The following is a 13,508-nucleotide window of genomic DNA, read 5'->3' as shown; positions in this document are numbered from 1 at the left end:
GTGGAGCCTTCAAGGAGAGCTGTTATACAATAGAAAGTAAGGAGAGAATGGTCAACTAAGGAGAGCTAAAAATCACTCTCCTATATCATATTTAAGGAGAGCTGTAGAGAGCAATTATTACTCTCGCTCTCCTCAAAAGAAAGTCCCTGCCTGTGGGGCTCTGTCTGATTTCACATGCACTTCACTGAATGATAGATCTAACTTTTGATGCAAGCATAATGTGCATTCATGCAATTAATTAATTAGTTAATTGGATGGTAATTAGATACAAATTTTGACCACTTTTTGGCAATGTTCGGCCAATCTGCGCTCGCACATATCCCACAAAACAAGGTCTACAGAAGCTTGGATTAACTTGATATTAATTTTAAAAATGAATTTTGTTATATCTCCTTTTACAATGTAATTACAGTTTGGTATTTCAAATATTTAAAGGAGGATTTTGTGATCCTAGCATCCTCTTTTTATGACATTTTTCAGTAGATATCCACGAAAAAAGATTATTCCCAAAATTTCAGTTGATTCCGATTTTGCATTTGCGAGTTATGCATGATTTTGTGTATTACACTGCTCCATAGGCCACTGTTGCCACATAATCCCACTTTTTTTTTTTTTGCAATCATCCAAAAAATAAGATGGGATCATCATCATGTTGGCGCACATTTTTATTATGGGTCAAAGTTCCACTTTTGTGCTGCACATAGGCAAATATGCGTCACTTTGACACAAAGCTTGACCTTTGACCTCTTTTATATTAGTGCGCCCACTTGATCCCAAGTAGCTGTTACTTTTTTTGTCTACCTGTTGCCAAAGAAGCTAGATGATGAAAAATAAAATTGGGATTTGTTGGCGCATTTTTTTGTGATGCAGTAAAAAGCCCATGCGTCTTAATTTAATGAGGGAAAAAGAGGGCAATTATTGACATCCACATGAGGCTAAGACCATTTTCAAAAAATCAGAAAAATATGAAGATCAAGAGATCCCAAGCTAATTTTTTCAGTACTTGCAGAGAATTACCTATTCTCTGATGAAATGCTATTCGGAGAGTCAGGTGACGTTGGCGCGCAATAATACAGGCATGTAAAAATGTGCGAAAATAGGAAATTTTGACCTTTGACCTCTGTTAACTATACGCGCCATCGAAATCCCAAAAACTTTTTGCTGAAAAATGAAACTTACCATTGAGGTCTGTAATTTCAAACTTGTTCGGACTTGGGATCTTTATGGTGCCGCCCGTTATCATGCTTTGAAGTTTGCACGAGGGCGCTTTTCATCAAATCATTGGATTTGCTGATTTTGTGGGCCATCAAGATCCCAACTCTTTTTGTAATGTAACAATTTGGTACTTCAAAAAAATGCAAAATGCAGGTTGGGATAATGATGGCGCACGATGTTATGCACCTCCAAAGTTTACCATATGCAAGTTAGGCTCAGAGTCAGAGAGGCTGAAATTTCAAGAATTTTTTAAAGCTGAACGAGGGGGCTGTGCATGCTCATATTGTACGTGTGTGTTGTTGGTGTCAATATGTACCAAAATTTTTTTTTTAGAGAGAAAATTCTATTTTCCAAATTCCAAAGGTCCAAATTTCAAAATTCAAAATCAGCACCCCCCCCCCAAAAATAAATCCTGGCTACGGGCCTGATCACAACCCCCCTTATTTATGTACATGATTAGCGAGACTGGCTCTTTAAGGGCTGGGGTATGAACGTTTGGACAGTATTTATTTTGGGACATTAGAGCACATCAGACATACATGTATCGAATTGCATTCTGAATACGAAGAATGTCAATATCAAATAATTTTGATTTTTTGAAATTCGCAATTTAATACACATTTTATGGCAAATCATTAAAAATTGATATTTTTGATATTTAACAGTACTTGAACTTGAAGTAAACTTTATAAATCTGATGATTTATACTAAAAGTGTATGTAGGTGGGATGAAAAGCCGACGATCAATTGAAAATTTTGACCTTTCGTATTGAAGATATGGATTTTTTTTCCCAAAACACCAAAAAAAATTTGGTCTTTTTTTTTTTTTCCATATCTTCAATATGAAAGGTCAAAATTTTTAATTGATTATCGGCTTTTCCTCCCTGCTACATACACATTAAGAATATATCATTAGATTTATATAATTTACTTTGAGGACTGTTATATATCAAAAATTTGAAAAATATCAAATTTTTATAATTTGTCATAAAATTTGTATTATTTTGTGATTTAAAAAAATGAAAATTATTTGATATCAGAAAGACATGCTTCAGATTCAGAATGCAATTCGATAGGTCTGAGGTGCTCTCATGTCCCACAAAAAATACTGTCGAAACGCAATAAACGCCATTTTGGATCCCTTAATGTAATGTTATATATTGCTTTCAATTTTGATGTCAGATATTGACAATTAGCTGGTGTACATTGCCTGTGAAATATGATTTCATAAAACATGCCTCAATGGTTTCATCTTAATGAATATCAACTACATATGGGACAGAAAACAAGGTTACCATGGTTATTATAGTTGCCATGCTAACCAATGTTTAGACTTTCCATTTGCTCTGAATATAATGTATTGTTCGGCTTCAGGACTGAAGTAGTGTGTCAATAGCAATGTGATGGATTTCTCACTTAAAACGTATTATTGATCCAGTTTGTGTCAGATTATTCAAAAACCAAAATGTATTGTCGCTGTCTACACATTTTTAATTTAAAGTACATTTTTTTGTAAGGGCATCGAATGGATCACAGTTCGAATTATAATGCTATAGTATAATATTTTGTGAATAAAATTGATAAAAAGTTGTATTACTGCATTATACTGAAATAGTTTTAGATACCAAGTGTAGTTGATTAATTAGTTGACTTTATGGGGAAAAAAACAGAATAAAATGATGTCTCTGAATATAAGCCTTGACTAACTGCATGGCTGTACAAAAACATGCATTGTATTTATACATTGTACATGTAAGACCCATTTTTATGTAGATGTTGAGAAGTTGTTTTGTTTGTCAATAATTTGTTTGTTTATTTGTCATTTATACTGGATGAACTCGCTATATTCCTTCCGGTAACTGACATGTTTTTTTCTCTCTGTTTTTCTTCCAGATTAGTGGAACGGTTTCTAATGGACGGATAGTATCCTTTTGCTTTAGCTGATTTCAAGTGCATTTATTTATGATTTTGTTGTTAAAAGGCTTTTGATTTTTAAAAAAGTTGCTGGAATTAGGTTTAAGGAGTGCCAAAAGAAACTTAATTGTCAGGTACAATGTAACAGGAAAGACTTTTTGGCAAACATTTTTGGAAAATATTTTGTCAACATTAAAATAACATTATGTAAAAATGTGTACTTACCAACAGATTGGTTTGCATATGCTGATTTTGCTGGAATAGCCCATTTACTTCAAACAGTGAGTGTGTTGAGTTGACCTGAAATATTCATTATACATAGGCACCGGAGTTTTGCGCGATTTAAAACAGCAAAATGCGCTGGCCACTTTTCAAAATGCGCGAAAATGCGCCAAAAAATAGGTCAAAATGCGCTAAAGGGCCATTCTTCAGAAAATGAAACTAATTTGAAAAAAATCAAATATTGTAGGTATCATTTATTTTAAAACTTTTTTGTTGCAAGTACAGTTCAAAGTTTTAAGAACTGTAATTTTCATGAAAAATTAATCACCGAACACCCTAATTTGCATAAATTAACATAATTGTTAGTTTTGGGTCTAAAAGTTAGGTTTTTGGGCCATTTTTACACTTACTGCAGTTTTAACTTTTTATAATTGTGTTCTTTTAATTTCCTGAAAAATGTGCTGTTATGACGCCACTAAAACAAATCAGAACTGTTGAAAATTTTTTCAAACCACAACAATTGCGTAATTAACGAAACAAATTAATTGGTTTTGTATGTCACACACGTGACCAAAAACATGCAATTGTTTTTACCATCAGAAAAGACTTTATTAACTGAACTTCATATTTTATGTCAAAAGGTAGACTGATTATACCCTCCATTCCAGCTTCCAAAATGGAAATATTTATTCTTAATTTTTACGTAATTCATGATAATTAACAAATCACACACGTGACCGAGGTCACGTGTGTGACAAGTTTGGTAATGTGTGTGACGTACAAACTCCGCCATGGAATTCCATTAAGAGCACCCTATGATGTTGAATTTTGGTATCAATGTATAGCTATGGGTCTTCTCTATCCACTGACACCAAAATAAGTACCAACATTCTTGATACCTTGCTGCTATGGTATCATTTTGTGGTTGTGTCCTCACAAATGTGATAAAACCTTGATTGTACACACAAATAGGCTAAAAATGGACTTTATGGAAGAAAAAAAATCCAAACATGTAATTTTTACCAGATTTGTAGTTGCTATATAAAAGTAAATCACAAAATGAACCTAAACACAAAGTTTTAGCTCAACAGCACCTGAAATATTCTTAAAAGAGCAAAAACTGACCCATGTTTTACCCCTACCCCTAAGAATATGGATTTCTGTGTCACCATCCAGTTATTTAAGTTTTAATGGAAGGTTTGTATGAAGTGATTGTTGACATGACACCACTGTTTTTGCCTAAACAATACATTTAGTTGGTTATAGGGCATATAATAAATAAATTTGGATATAAATTTGCTTTTATAAAATACTTTAATTGTTCACCCAAAAGTTTGGTAACGTGTGTGACATTCAGACGAACAAAACCAAATGTCACACACGTTACCAAACATTTAGTATCAAACCCTCAATTAACACAGCTAGGCATGAATGTTTCTTGTCAATGTTGGTGTCATTGTAATTGCAAGATATCAATGCTTTACTACATTTGGTATGAATATGTAGGTCCCTTAACATTCACAGAAATTTAGAATTGAATTTTAAAATCCAAAAACTTGCATCCGTCTGATGTCACACACGTGACCGACCCTTTGTTGACCCCTGACACGAAAATAACACAACGTAAATAAAAAATTAAAATATTTTTGAAAAGTATAGACATTAGTGTAACTATCATGCAAAAGATATGTTGTTATCTGTTTTATTTATAAAGCAGGCACAGGAGCATTAGTGTGAAATACCCCTAGTTATGTCACACACGTGACCGAAGAATGGCCCTAAAATGCGTGATCCCCTGTTATCAATGCAAAACACGAAAAAACATCGGTAAAACGATGGCATGTCAATCAATTACGGCCTACTTCCTGTTCATTTCCGGGTTCATGTCCAGTTTCTTGAAAAAATAGAAAATAAAGATGGCGACCATCACAAATCGTTGATCGAAATGTCGAAAGCAAGGGTAAATTTCCCACATTATGCTTGGTTTAATGATCGTTATTTGTATTTTGATGTACATAAGTGAAGTTAGAACCAATATTGCGTGACTTTTCTTGTAAATGCTGCCGATTTGGGGCATAAAATCGTAAGTTTTAACTTTAAGCTTATCGATGGGTCAAAATCGTGAACATTCTCGATGGAACCCAAAATGCGCTTTGGACACCCAAATGCGCGAAAATGTGCGCTTTTGCGCGAACCGCGCAAAACTCTGGTGCCTAATTATACATGAATACTAGGATCAGAAGAAATTAACAACTTCAGGTATTGTGATTAGATTTCATCAGATATTGAGAAAATGTCACTGTATTGATTTCTTGCAACATTTATCAAACGCAGACTGAAGATAAATTCTTCCGCTCAGAAAGAAGTGATATAACATTGGAAAGTGGGAGTAAAAAGAATTAAGGGAAAATCATCTTTTGTGTAAAGTATTTTCAAATTTCAAAAGATTGAATTGAAATTGAATCAACTATTTTATGCAATTTAATGGGAAATAATTGGATAAATGTTTTATGAATTCATTACATTGTAGTTACTGTCCTTTGTGCACAGTGTATGGACTTGGTGATTTGTGATATTGGTGAAATGTGAAGAAGATAATGTGACTGAAAATTCAATTCCTTAACCTTCATCTCCCAGCCAACCACAACAACTTTCAACATATGCGCTTACATTATTTAGGTATGACACAAAAGTTAACGGCAAGCCTGTAGCAGTAGGTAAGTTGTAGCTGCTTATTTTTTGTGTTTTTGTCTTCTGACCGATGAAAGTACCTGGGAAAAAAAATTTTGGTGGGTATGTTCCCCAAAATTTTGAGGTGGTGTGTCTTTGGGAGCTGACAGTGGGTCTTTCCAGGGAACATATCCGGAAAGTACCATAGGGTAAGCCCTCAACCCAAGATGTGTGCTTACCAATGAGGTAGAATCAAAGAGTACTGATTCCGCCATGTTTGTGTGTCACTCATGGACAGAAAATAGTGGATCTCCGGATTATTTCGCCATGCACGTAACCTTTAATTGCTTGTTTGCGTTACAGGTCTAACACATGTTCCAATAACACATGCTCCCGGGGGAGGGGGTACTCACATCCCATTATGTGTTGTCATCCTCAAGTAACCCTAAACACCGAAATGAACCCTTATCACTGACCTTAGAACAAAATAGGAACCTTTTCACCGATGATCGCCGATCAACTCAAAATATAGGCCTACACCATTTTCACTGATACAATAAAGTAGGCCTAATACTCGAGCTCCTGTACGAGCTTTAATATTTTTTGCTATGTATGTAAAATAGGCCTACCAGTTGGAAAACGGCTTCCGATAAAACATAAAAATCACTACCCTTAACACCGACTTGTAGGCCTAAGTCGCTAAAAAGTCTACCTTTTTTTGCAAAAAGCTTGAAATAGATACCCTTATCACGGCCTGAGCGGGCCGTGCACAGGGCAAAAACCCTACCCTTTTCGGCGTTTTTCTGCTGGTTTGATTTGAGTGGCCCCCCGGGCACACGCTTTTTTCTGTAATGAAGACACAAATTAATTTGATTTGAGGCTCATGCCAGTAAATGCCAGATACACTATTTACTCTCCATGGGTGATAAACCAATATGGGAATTTACCATAGCGTTACACACAGGGCAATTTTGAGTTGGTACTCTTTGGTTCTACCTCTTGGTTCTTCCCCATTCTTTCTGTTTTATGTAAAAAATGAAAAGCTACATGAAGGGTTTAAGATAAATGTGGCATGAAATTGCATGTTATCCAAATTGATGAGGTGCATGTGTCTGTAATATTCCCCTGAAACATTGATGTCAACAGTTGCATTCAGTTCATTCAAATCTTAAGAGAATGAATTTTGTTCAAATGCCAAATTTGCTGGGTGTCCAATTCTCATTTAAATGAAAACTGTGTGAAAAATGAACTGAACAGGAATGATCAAGTAATATGTATGACAGAAGAGAATCCTTTACAACATGATGCATCACCTCACTTCATTAAATGACACACCCATTACTTTGTACATGTTCCCTTTGTTTTCATTTTGAGATTAGACTGGCTAATCATGGGTGGATAGTCAAGAATTTATTAATACTTTTCCAGATCTGGATGTGCTCTATTCATTGAGGTACAATTCATCACTATCGACCCATGTTGCACTAGATAAATCAGCATAGAAAACTAAAATGGGAGAAATGCATTTTGGGAAATGTAAGATATACTGTATCAGAGCTCTTTATCACAAAATGGGTTTTGAGATTACAAAGTGATCAATTTCTATTTTCTATAAATTTAACATTGTTTTCAGTAATATGACAGCTATCTTATATGGTATTAGGAACTGCAAGTTTGATGGAATTTTCATGAGCAAGAAAATATTAGATCTCAAATGAACATTGATTTTGCTCAATGCCTTGCATGTAAAGTGTCTCTTAGCAAGTTTTTTCTCATTGCTAGTTGAGGTAAGCATGGTAACAAGCTTATGGCATTGCAAGCTTGATTGAATAGAAACAAGAATACGAGCATGTAGATGAGGTTGTTCAGATCTATAGACACAATTACTAGCAATAGGATCTGCCATGGGTGATTGATCACAGACAAGGAAAATACAATCCACACTGTTAATTATTAATTATGCAAATGCTATTTTATATTGGATTCCAAAACATACACATTGCATGTAATTACTTATATTTTAAAGACAAAAATAAGTTGATTGATGAAGTTAATGATGAAAAGGGCTAAATTTATGTGATCAAATTTTAAGAGCTATATAAATGCCAACTGTTCCACTTGAGTGAGGGGTGTTCATTTATTTGTTCAAAAGACATAGATCTGAGTCCTGCTCCTGCAGCTGCTAGAAAGATTTTAAGAAAAAAGAAAATGAAAAATTTTCAATTGTTATAAATTGCACTTATTATTATGTGGACATTAATCATGAAGAAACTGCAATATTTTTCAATTCAAACTGTGTTCCCAGTGCTGTGGTTGAACATGTCACAGTGGAGTCCTTAACCACAAACTTGCCTGCAGTCCCGGGCCTGCAGTATTCAATAATTGTCTAGAGTCAAATGCATACAGGTCATGAAAAGTCACTTTTTTTGTTATTTTATTCAGCTGACTTTCCAACAAGAAACAAATTGAAGTACATGTAGTCATGTACCATATATCTGCAACTAAGGCTCTCACCAATTCCCGGGTACCCGAGTTCCCGCCCGTTCTTGGCCTACCCGGGTCCGAATTCAGGGGTCAAAGTACCGGAAAAATAAATTTAAAATTTTTTTTTTTTTTAAATAATTTTTTTCAAAGTTTTCAGCGACTTTAGAGAACCACTGGACCTATTTTAAGAAAAAATTTTATTTATTTATTTTTTTCGTATTTTCGGGTCCCCGGATTCCCGCCCGAAAATTCAAACGGGTACCCGAGTACATAATTACCCGTTAGTTGAGAGCCCTATCTGCAACTTGTATATTTTAGTGTGATTGGCTGTATATTTGTCCCAGGGGGCCACTCAAGTATGATAGTGTACACATGCGTGACCAAATTTTTTTTAAACACCACCTAAACGAGTTTTACCCTACCAGCAAATTTAGCCCCTATCTAAGGTAATTTAAAATAGAATTTACCCCCAAATGAGATTTTGGCTAGTAAAAATGTTCCTTTTTGGACTCGTAATTTACCAAAAATTTGAAAATGTACCCTAAACAAGTTGTTTAGTTTCAGAAAACTACCCTTTATTCTTGAATATAGATGACTCACATCCGAAACAAGAGAAACCTGTACCCTTAGCCTGAAGGCAGGGCTGTCTAAAGGTGATTTGTCTTAGCCCTGCATGACCACTGTATCGTTATGTCAGTTAGTGTCACTCTTACTGGAAATAATTCAATTTGAAATACTTGCACGTAGCAACCTGAGTAAATGTCCTTTTGGATAGATATCTTTTTGTCGCATTGTGAGATGGGTAATTCAAGTGTCAACATTAATGTGTAAGTAGTGACCTATCAAAATTGCCCGGCAAAATTGTTACTGTTTACAAATTAAAGAGCAAAAAATTGGAGAAAAGTCAGCTCAAATTATATTGACTACAATGTAGGATTGTGTAAATTATTCAATACTTTTCACTTCAAGTGAGACATTTTTTATGCGTAGCATTATCAGCTTGCTCTACTTGATTTTTGTTACATTTGCACACTTAACATTTCTAAGGCATAAAATTGATACACATTTCCAAATTGTGTAGCAAAGTGATCAAAATTGAGTAGCATTTTGCTCCGCGATACCGGCTATGGCCAACGCTGGGGGGGGGGGCACTCCCATATATTGGTAATTCTGTCAATTGTGCCTGTCAATAGACCCCCTGTGTTTGATGCAAACTCTACACCCAGTGACCCCTTTTCTCGTCAGCTTACACCCAATGACCTTTTTTTTTAGCCATTTTAGCTTGGAAATTGCACATTTTTGCCCAGAAAATTTCACGGTCAATGACACCCAATATTTTGCATGAATTAATTCCCACACCGAATGAACCCATTTTCTTGGAGCCCACACTCTGTGACCCCCTTTTTTTCAACAAAAAATCCCCACCGATAGACCCCTACTATACATGTAGTACTGCTGTAAGCACAGGTACATCACTTTCATAATCAAGTGCCACAATTATTGATAAATTGAAGTTGAATGCAGTTACAAAACATTTTCAACTGACTAGATTATTCATGTAGACCTAATCTATTCAAAAATATACAAAATTTGTTGAATTAAGTCCAATTCAGACTCCACATCACAGCGCCATGCGATTTTGAAACACTGCCATCCTTGAGTTTCCAGCAGCCAATCATAAGCGTGCATGGCTGCGATACCACAGTGCGATGTGAAGAAAGTTGAACAAAGTGCAATTTTTATCGCAGATGAAATTTCCACCGCAAGATGAGAATTTTCACTGCCGAGCTCGTAGAAACCTGACCAGGTTTCAGTTTTAAAAGCATCGCATCGTGATGTCACGATGGACCACAATGGCCTCATCCCAATGGCATAGTTCAATAACCTCAATTAAACAATCATAATGCACAATTTGACCTCAAGTTGCAGAGTATGAATTTTTGTACCCAAATTTTCAAAGGTCATTCAATGAATGTACAAATGTACTAGGGTTAAAGAACTGTGCCCTGATAGATGAGCATGTTGTGGATCCTAGTGTGTGGAGTCTGAATCGGACTTTATTTACATGATTGTCATTCCATTTGTGGCTAACTCCACAGAAATGGTACATTTTCATAAATTTTAAAAGTTCATTCAATGCTTCCAAGTTATTGTGTCCTGGAAAGTAGACTAACAAAGCTTTCAGAAACCACTTTTGTTTTTTGCCTTGCACAATTTAATATATTTTTATGACATTTTGAAGTAGTGGGAACTGGAACAGGTTTGTGTATCACTAATTTTGCAGGAAATTGCTGATCTTATGAGTATTGCTGATCCCAGTGTACATGCACAAAAGATATATTAGTGGTTTAATATTAGCTTTGATATCTCTACTGCAATTCCAGAACAAAATTTTAACCCATCAGTAACATTATAAATGTATACTGCGGCCTTCAAATGTGGGTATTGAAATGTCCCGTCTGTCACAGAAAAACATCAAAAAGTTGTTTATTTTCCATATTTTAATATATTTTTTGTTCAAAACTTAATTCCTATCTCATATCAAGTAGGCCTCATATAAAAAACAAAGTAAAATTGTTTACTGACATTTAGTATAGAAGATATTCCATCTCAAAATGTGTCCGTCTGTCACATTTTAGCATTCTTACCATGTACAATCAAATGGGGGGGAAATTTTCAAGTCAGAAATTTTTGGTTTTTTACTTCAGATTCATATTCTGCACTAAATTTTGGCAAATAAAAATGATTTAATGCTCATTTTGACAATTAAAATTCCATCTGGCAGTCAAACCATTGTAAACACTAAAATTTGATCATTTTATGGGTACTGGCTGTTTGAGGTTGACTCCCTTCGCATGAGAGGCCTCAAATGATGTTTAAGGTAATATTTTATCATGATTAGATGTTGTTTGTAATTTCTGTATGAAAATAAATCCCAAAATTATATTTGAGAAACTCACCATTGCTCTAAAGATCACTGTAAAAAATGTTCAAAAATGGTCCCGTCTGTCACGTCCCGTCTGTCACGACTTTGGCGAGCCCAGGTATAAAAATCTCAGCTTTGTATTTTTTGAGTATGATGTTTACTGAGAGTTTATGACAGCATTTTTCAATAAATCTCACTTGAGTCTTGAGAACAGATAGAGTTTTGCAAGAATGTACTTTAAAAAAAAAAATGGGTGCTTTTTCCGTCCGTCTGTCACGCTGTATTTCAATTTGCAACCATACAGCCATTGAATCACTTGGTTTCATCTTGTGTGTTTTAAATTAAATTATGACATGTTCTCTTTGACTTGGAGTATAACAATTTGGGATATGTCTTGTAGATTTTTTTGTTGAGGCATTTGGAAAAAAAAGAGCCTATCTAAATGTCCCGTCTGTCACGCTGGAGTTAGCCTTGTGTGTGTTTCCTAAAGCAAGCTTTAATAATCAACATGAAGCTGTTGTAAAGTGAACACTTTGCCTCGATATCTGACCTTGGCATTCACAACAAGACAAATATGGCATGACATGCATGATTCTTGCATGATTTTAGATGGATAAAAAATGTGTTATTCCGCCATTAAGGGACCGTTTAATAGGGATGACTTAAGCCATGGACAGTAGCACATCATTTACAGTTTGTATGACACACATCAAAATAGGAGTTTTTAGTAGCCTTGTTTTAAAGATAATTACGATAATGAAAATTTTCAGGAATTTGTAATATATTTGACTTTATTGTCTTTATTTTGTCACATAAAATCACTATTTTGCATCTTTTATCAACGGATAAGCATGGTTAGAGGTCACTACAAAACATCAGAAATCATAAAGTTCAATGTTGGAGACAGCTAATTGTGTTTTTTGTGATGGGGTCACGGATACGTGAACTTGTCTTTTTTAAAGACAAATTCTTGTTTGTGATGGGGTCACATCAAATAAGATATCTTACACTTCCCACAATGCAGTTCACCCATTTCAATTATCTGTGCTGATTTGCTATCTAGTGCAATAGTGAATAATGTAGTGACAAAATGTACTCAATGAATAGAGCACATACATCTCCATCTTGCAAAATATGCAATTTCTTTTAGCCAGTACATTCTCAAAATGAAAACTAAGGTAACCTACCTGTATGGAGTGTCATTTGATGAGATGAGGTGATGTATCATGTTGCAAAGTATTCTGGGAAGGGTATTGGGTAAGATATTTCTTCCGGGGTCGCATATTAAAAATACGGTCCATCAGAAAGATTTGAAAATATCACATGACCACACATAGTATGGGGTATTCACTTTCAGCATTACAATACCTGGGCAGTAATTCGCCGTAAAAGTGATGTAATTAATCACCATATACACTACAACGTTCACTCGGTACCTATGCATTGAACCATAGATGTCAAAGAACAGGGATTAAGTCCTGTATCATAATTCTATAGAATATTAGACCCCGTTTAGACTAGAGAAAAGTCGAATTCAAATTCGACATCAAATTCGATTAAGACAGAGGATTAGCATAAATTAATTCGTGTTTGTGGTTTTTAGTGGGTGTTTACACTATGCGCCCGAACGAAGTTGACTCTGTTGAATTCGATTACGACTATTTACGCCCTCTGTCGTCCAGTATTTTTTTTATCAAACCTAAGATTATAATTCATTATATTCTATTTTAAGGTTACACGAAGAAACGATAAAAAACGTATAAAAGACGTATAAAGTTGTTCTCTAAGACCGCGTTTTCTCAGCAATGCAATATCGCAGTGAGACAAATGTTGGTGCATGGATGTATCTTTACATTATTTTTGTGTGTGTATAAAAAATTTTAGAATCCGTTTGAAAATCCTTCGTTTAAATCATTTTTACGCACCATGTTCACAAGATCAAAAACACGCTCCATGCAGTTTTTTCAAATGTTCGCTCCGTATAAAACCACGCCGAGTGATTGTTTTCTCCTTTTTTTTATTGTATTACAAATAGATTAAAGAAATAATGTTGCCATGGGGAAGAACCAAATACAGT

The 13,508-nt window shown here is 34.9% G+C and overlaps 2 protein-coding genes across 2 annotated transcripts in view; one reads left to right on the top strand and one right to left on the bottom strand.

Moving 5' to 3' along the window:
* Nucleotides 1-13,508, bottom strand: part of LOC140165660 (UDP-glucuronosyltransferase 2A1-like) — a 455,852-nt gene that overhangs the window by 105,279 nt on the left and 337,065 nt on the right. The gene's annotated exons all lie outside the window — the stretch shown is intronic.
* LOC140165663 (rab-like protein 2A) overlaps nt 1-13,508 on the top strand; it is a 47,037-nt gene that overhangs the window by 9,786 nt on the left and 23,743 nt on the right. The window contains exons 2-3 of the mRNA XM_072188960.1: nt 3,109-3,138; nt 5,989-6,068. Of these exons, the coding sequence (XP_072045061.1) occupies nt 3,109-3,138; nt 5,989-6,068 (110 nt within the window). The remainder of the gene's footprint in view (nt 1-3,108; nt 3,139-5,988; nt 6,069-13,508) is intronic.

The sequence above is a fragment of the Amphiura filiformis genome, chromosome 12 (assembly GCF_039555335.1).
Source record: "Amphiura filiformis chromosome 12, Afil_fr2py, whole genome shotgun sequence".
NCBI classification, from domain to species: domain Eukaryota; kingdom Metazoa; phylum Echinodermata; class Ophiuroidea; order Amphilepidida; family Amphiuridae; genus Amphiura; species Amphiura filiformis.
Note: the sequence above shows the minus strand (reverse complement) of the source record. Positions and strands in the feature narration are given on the sequence as shown.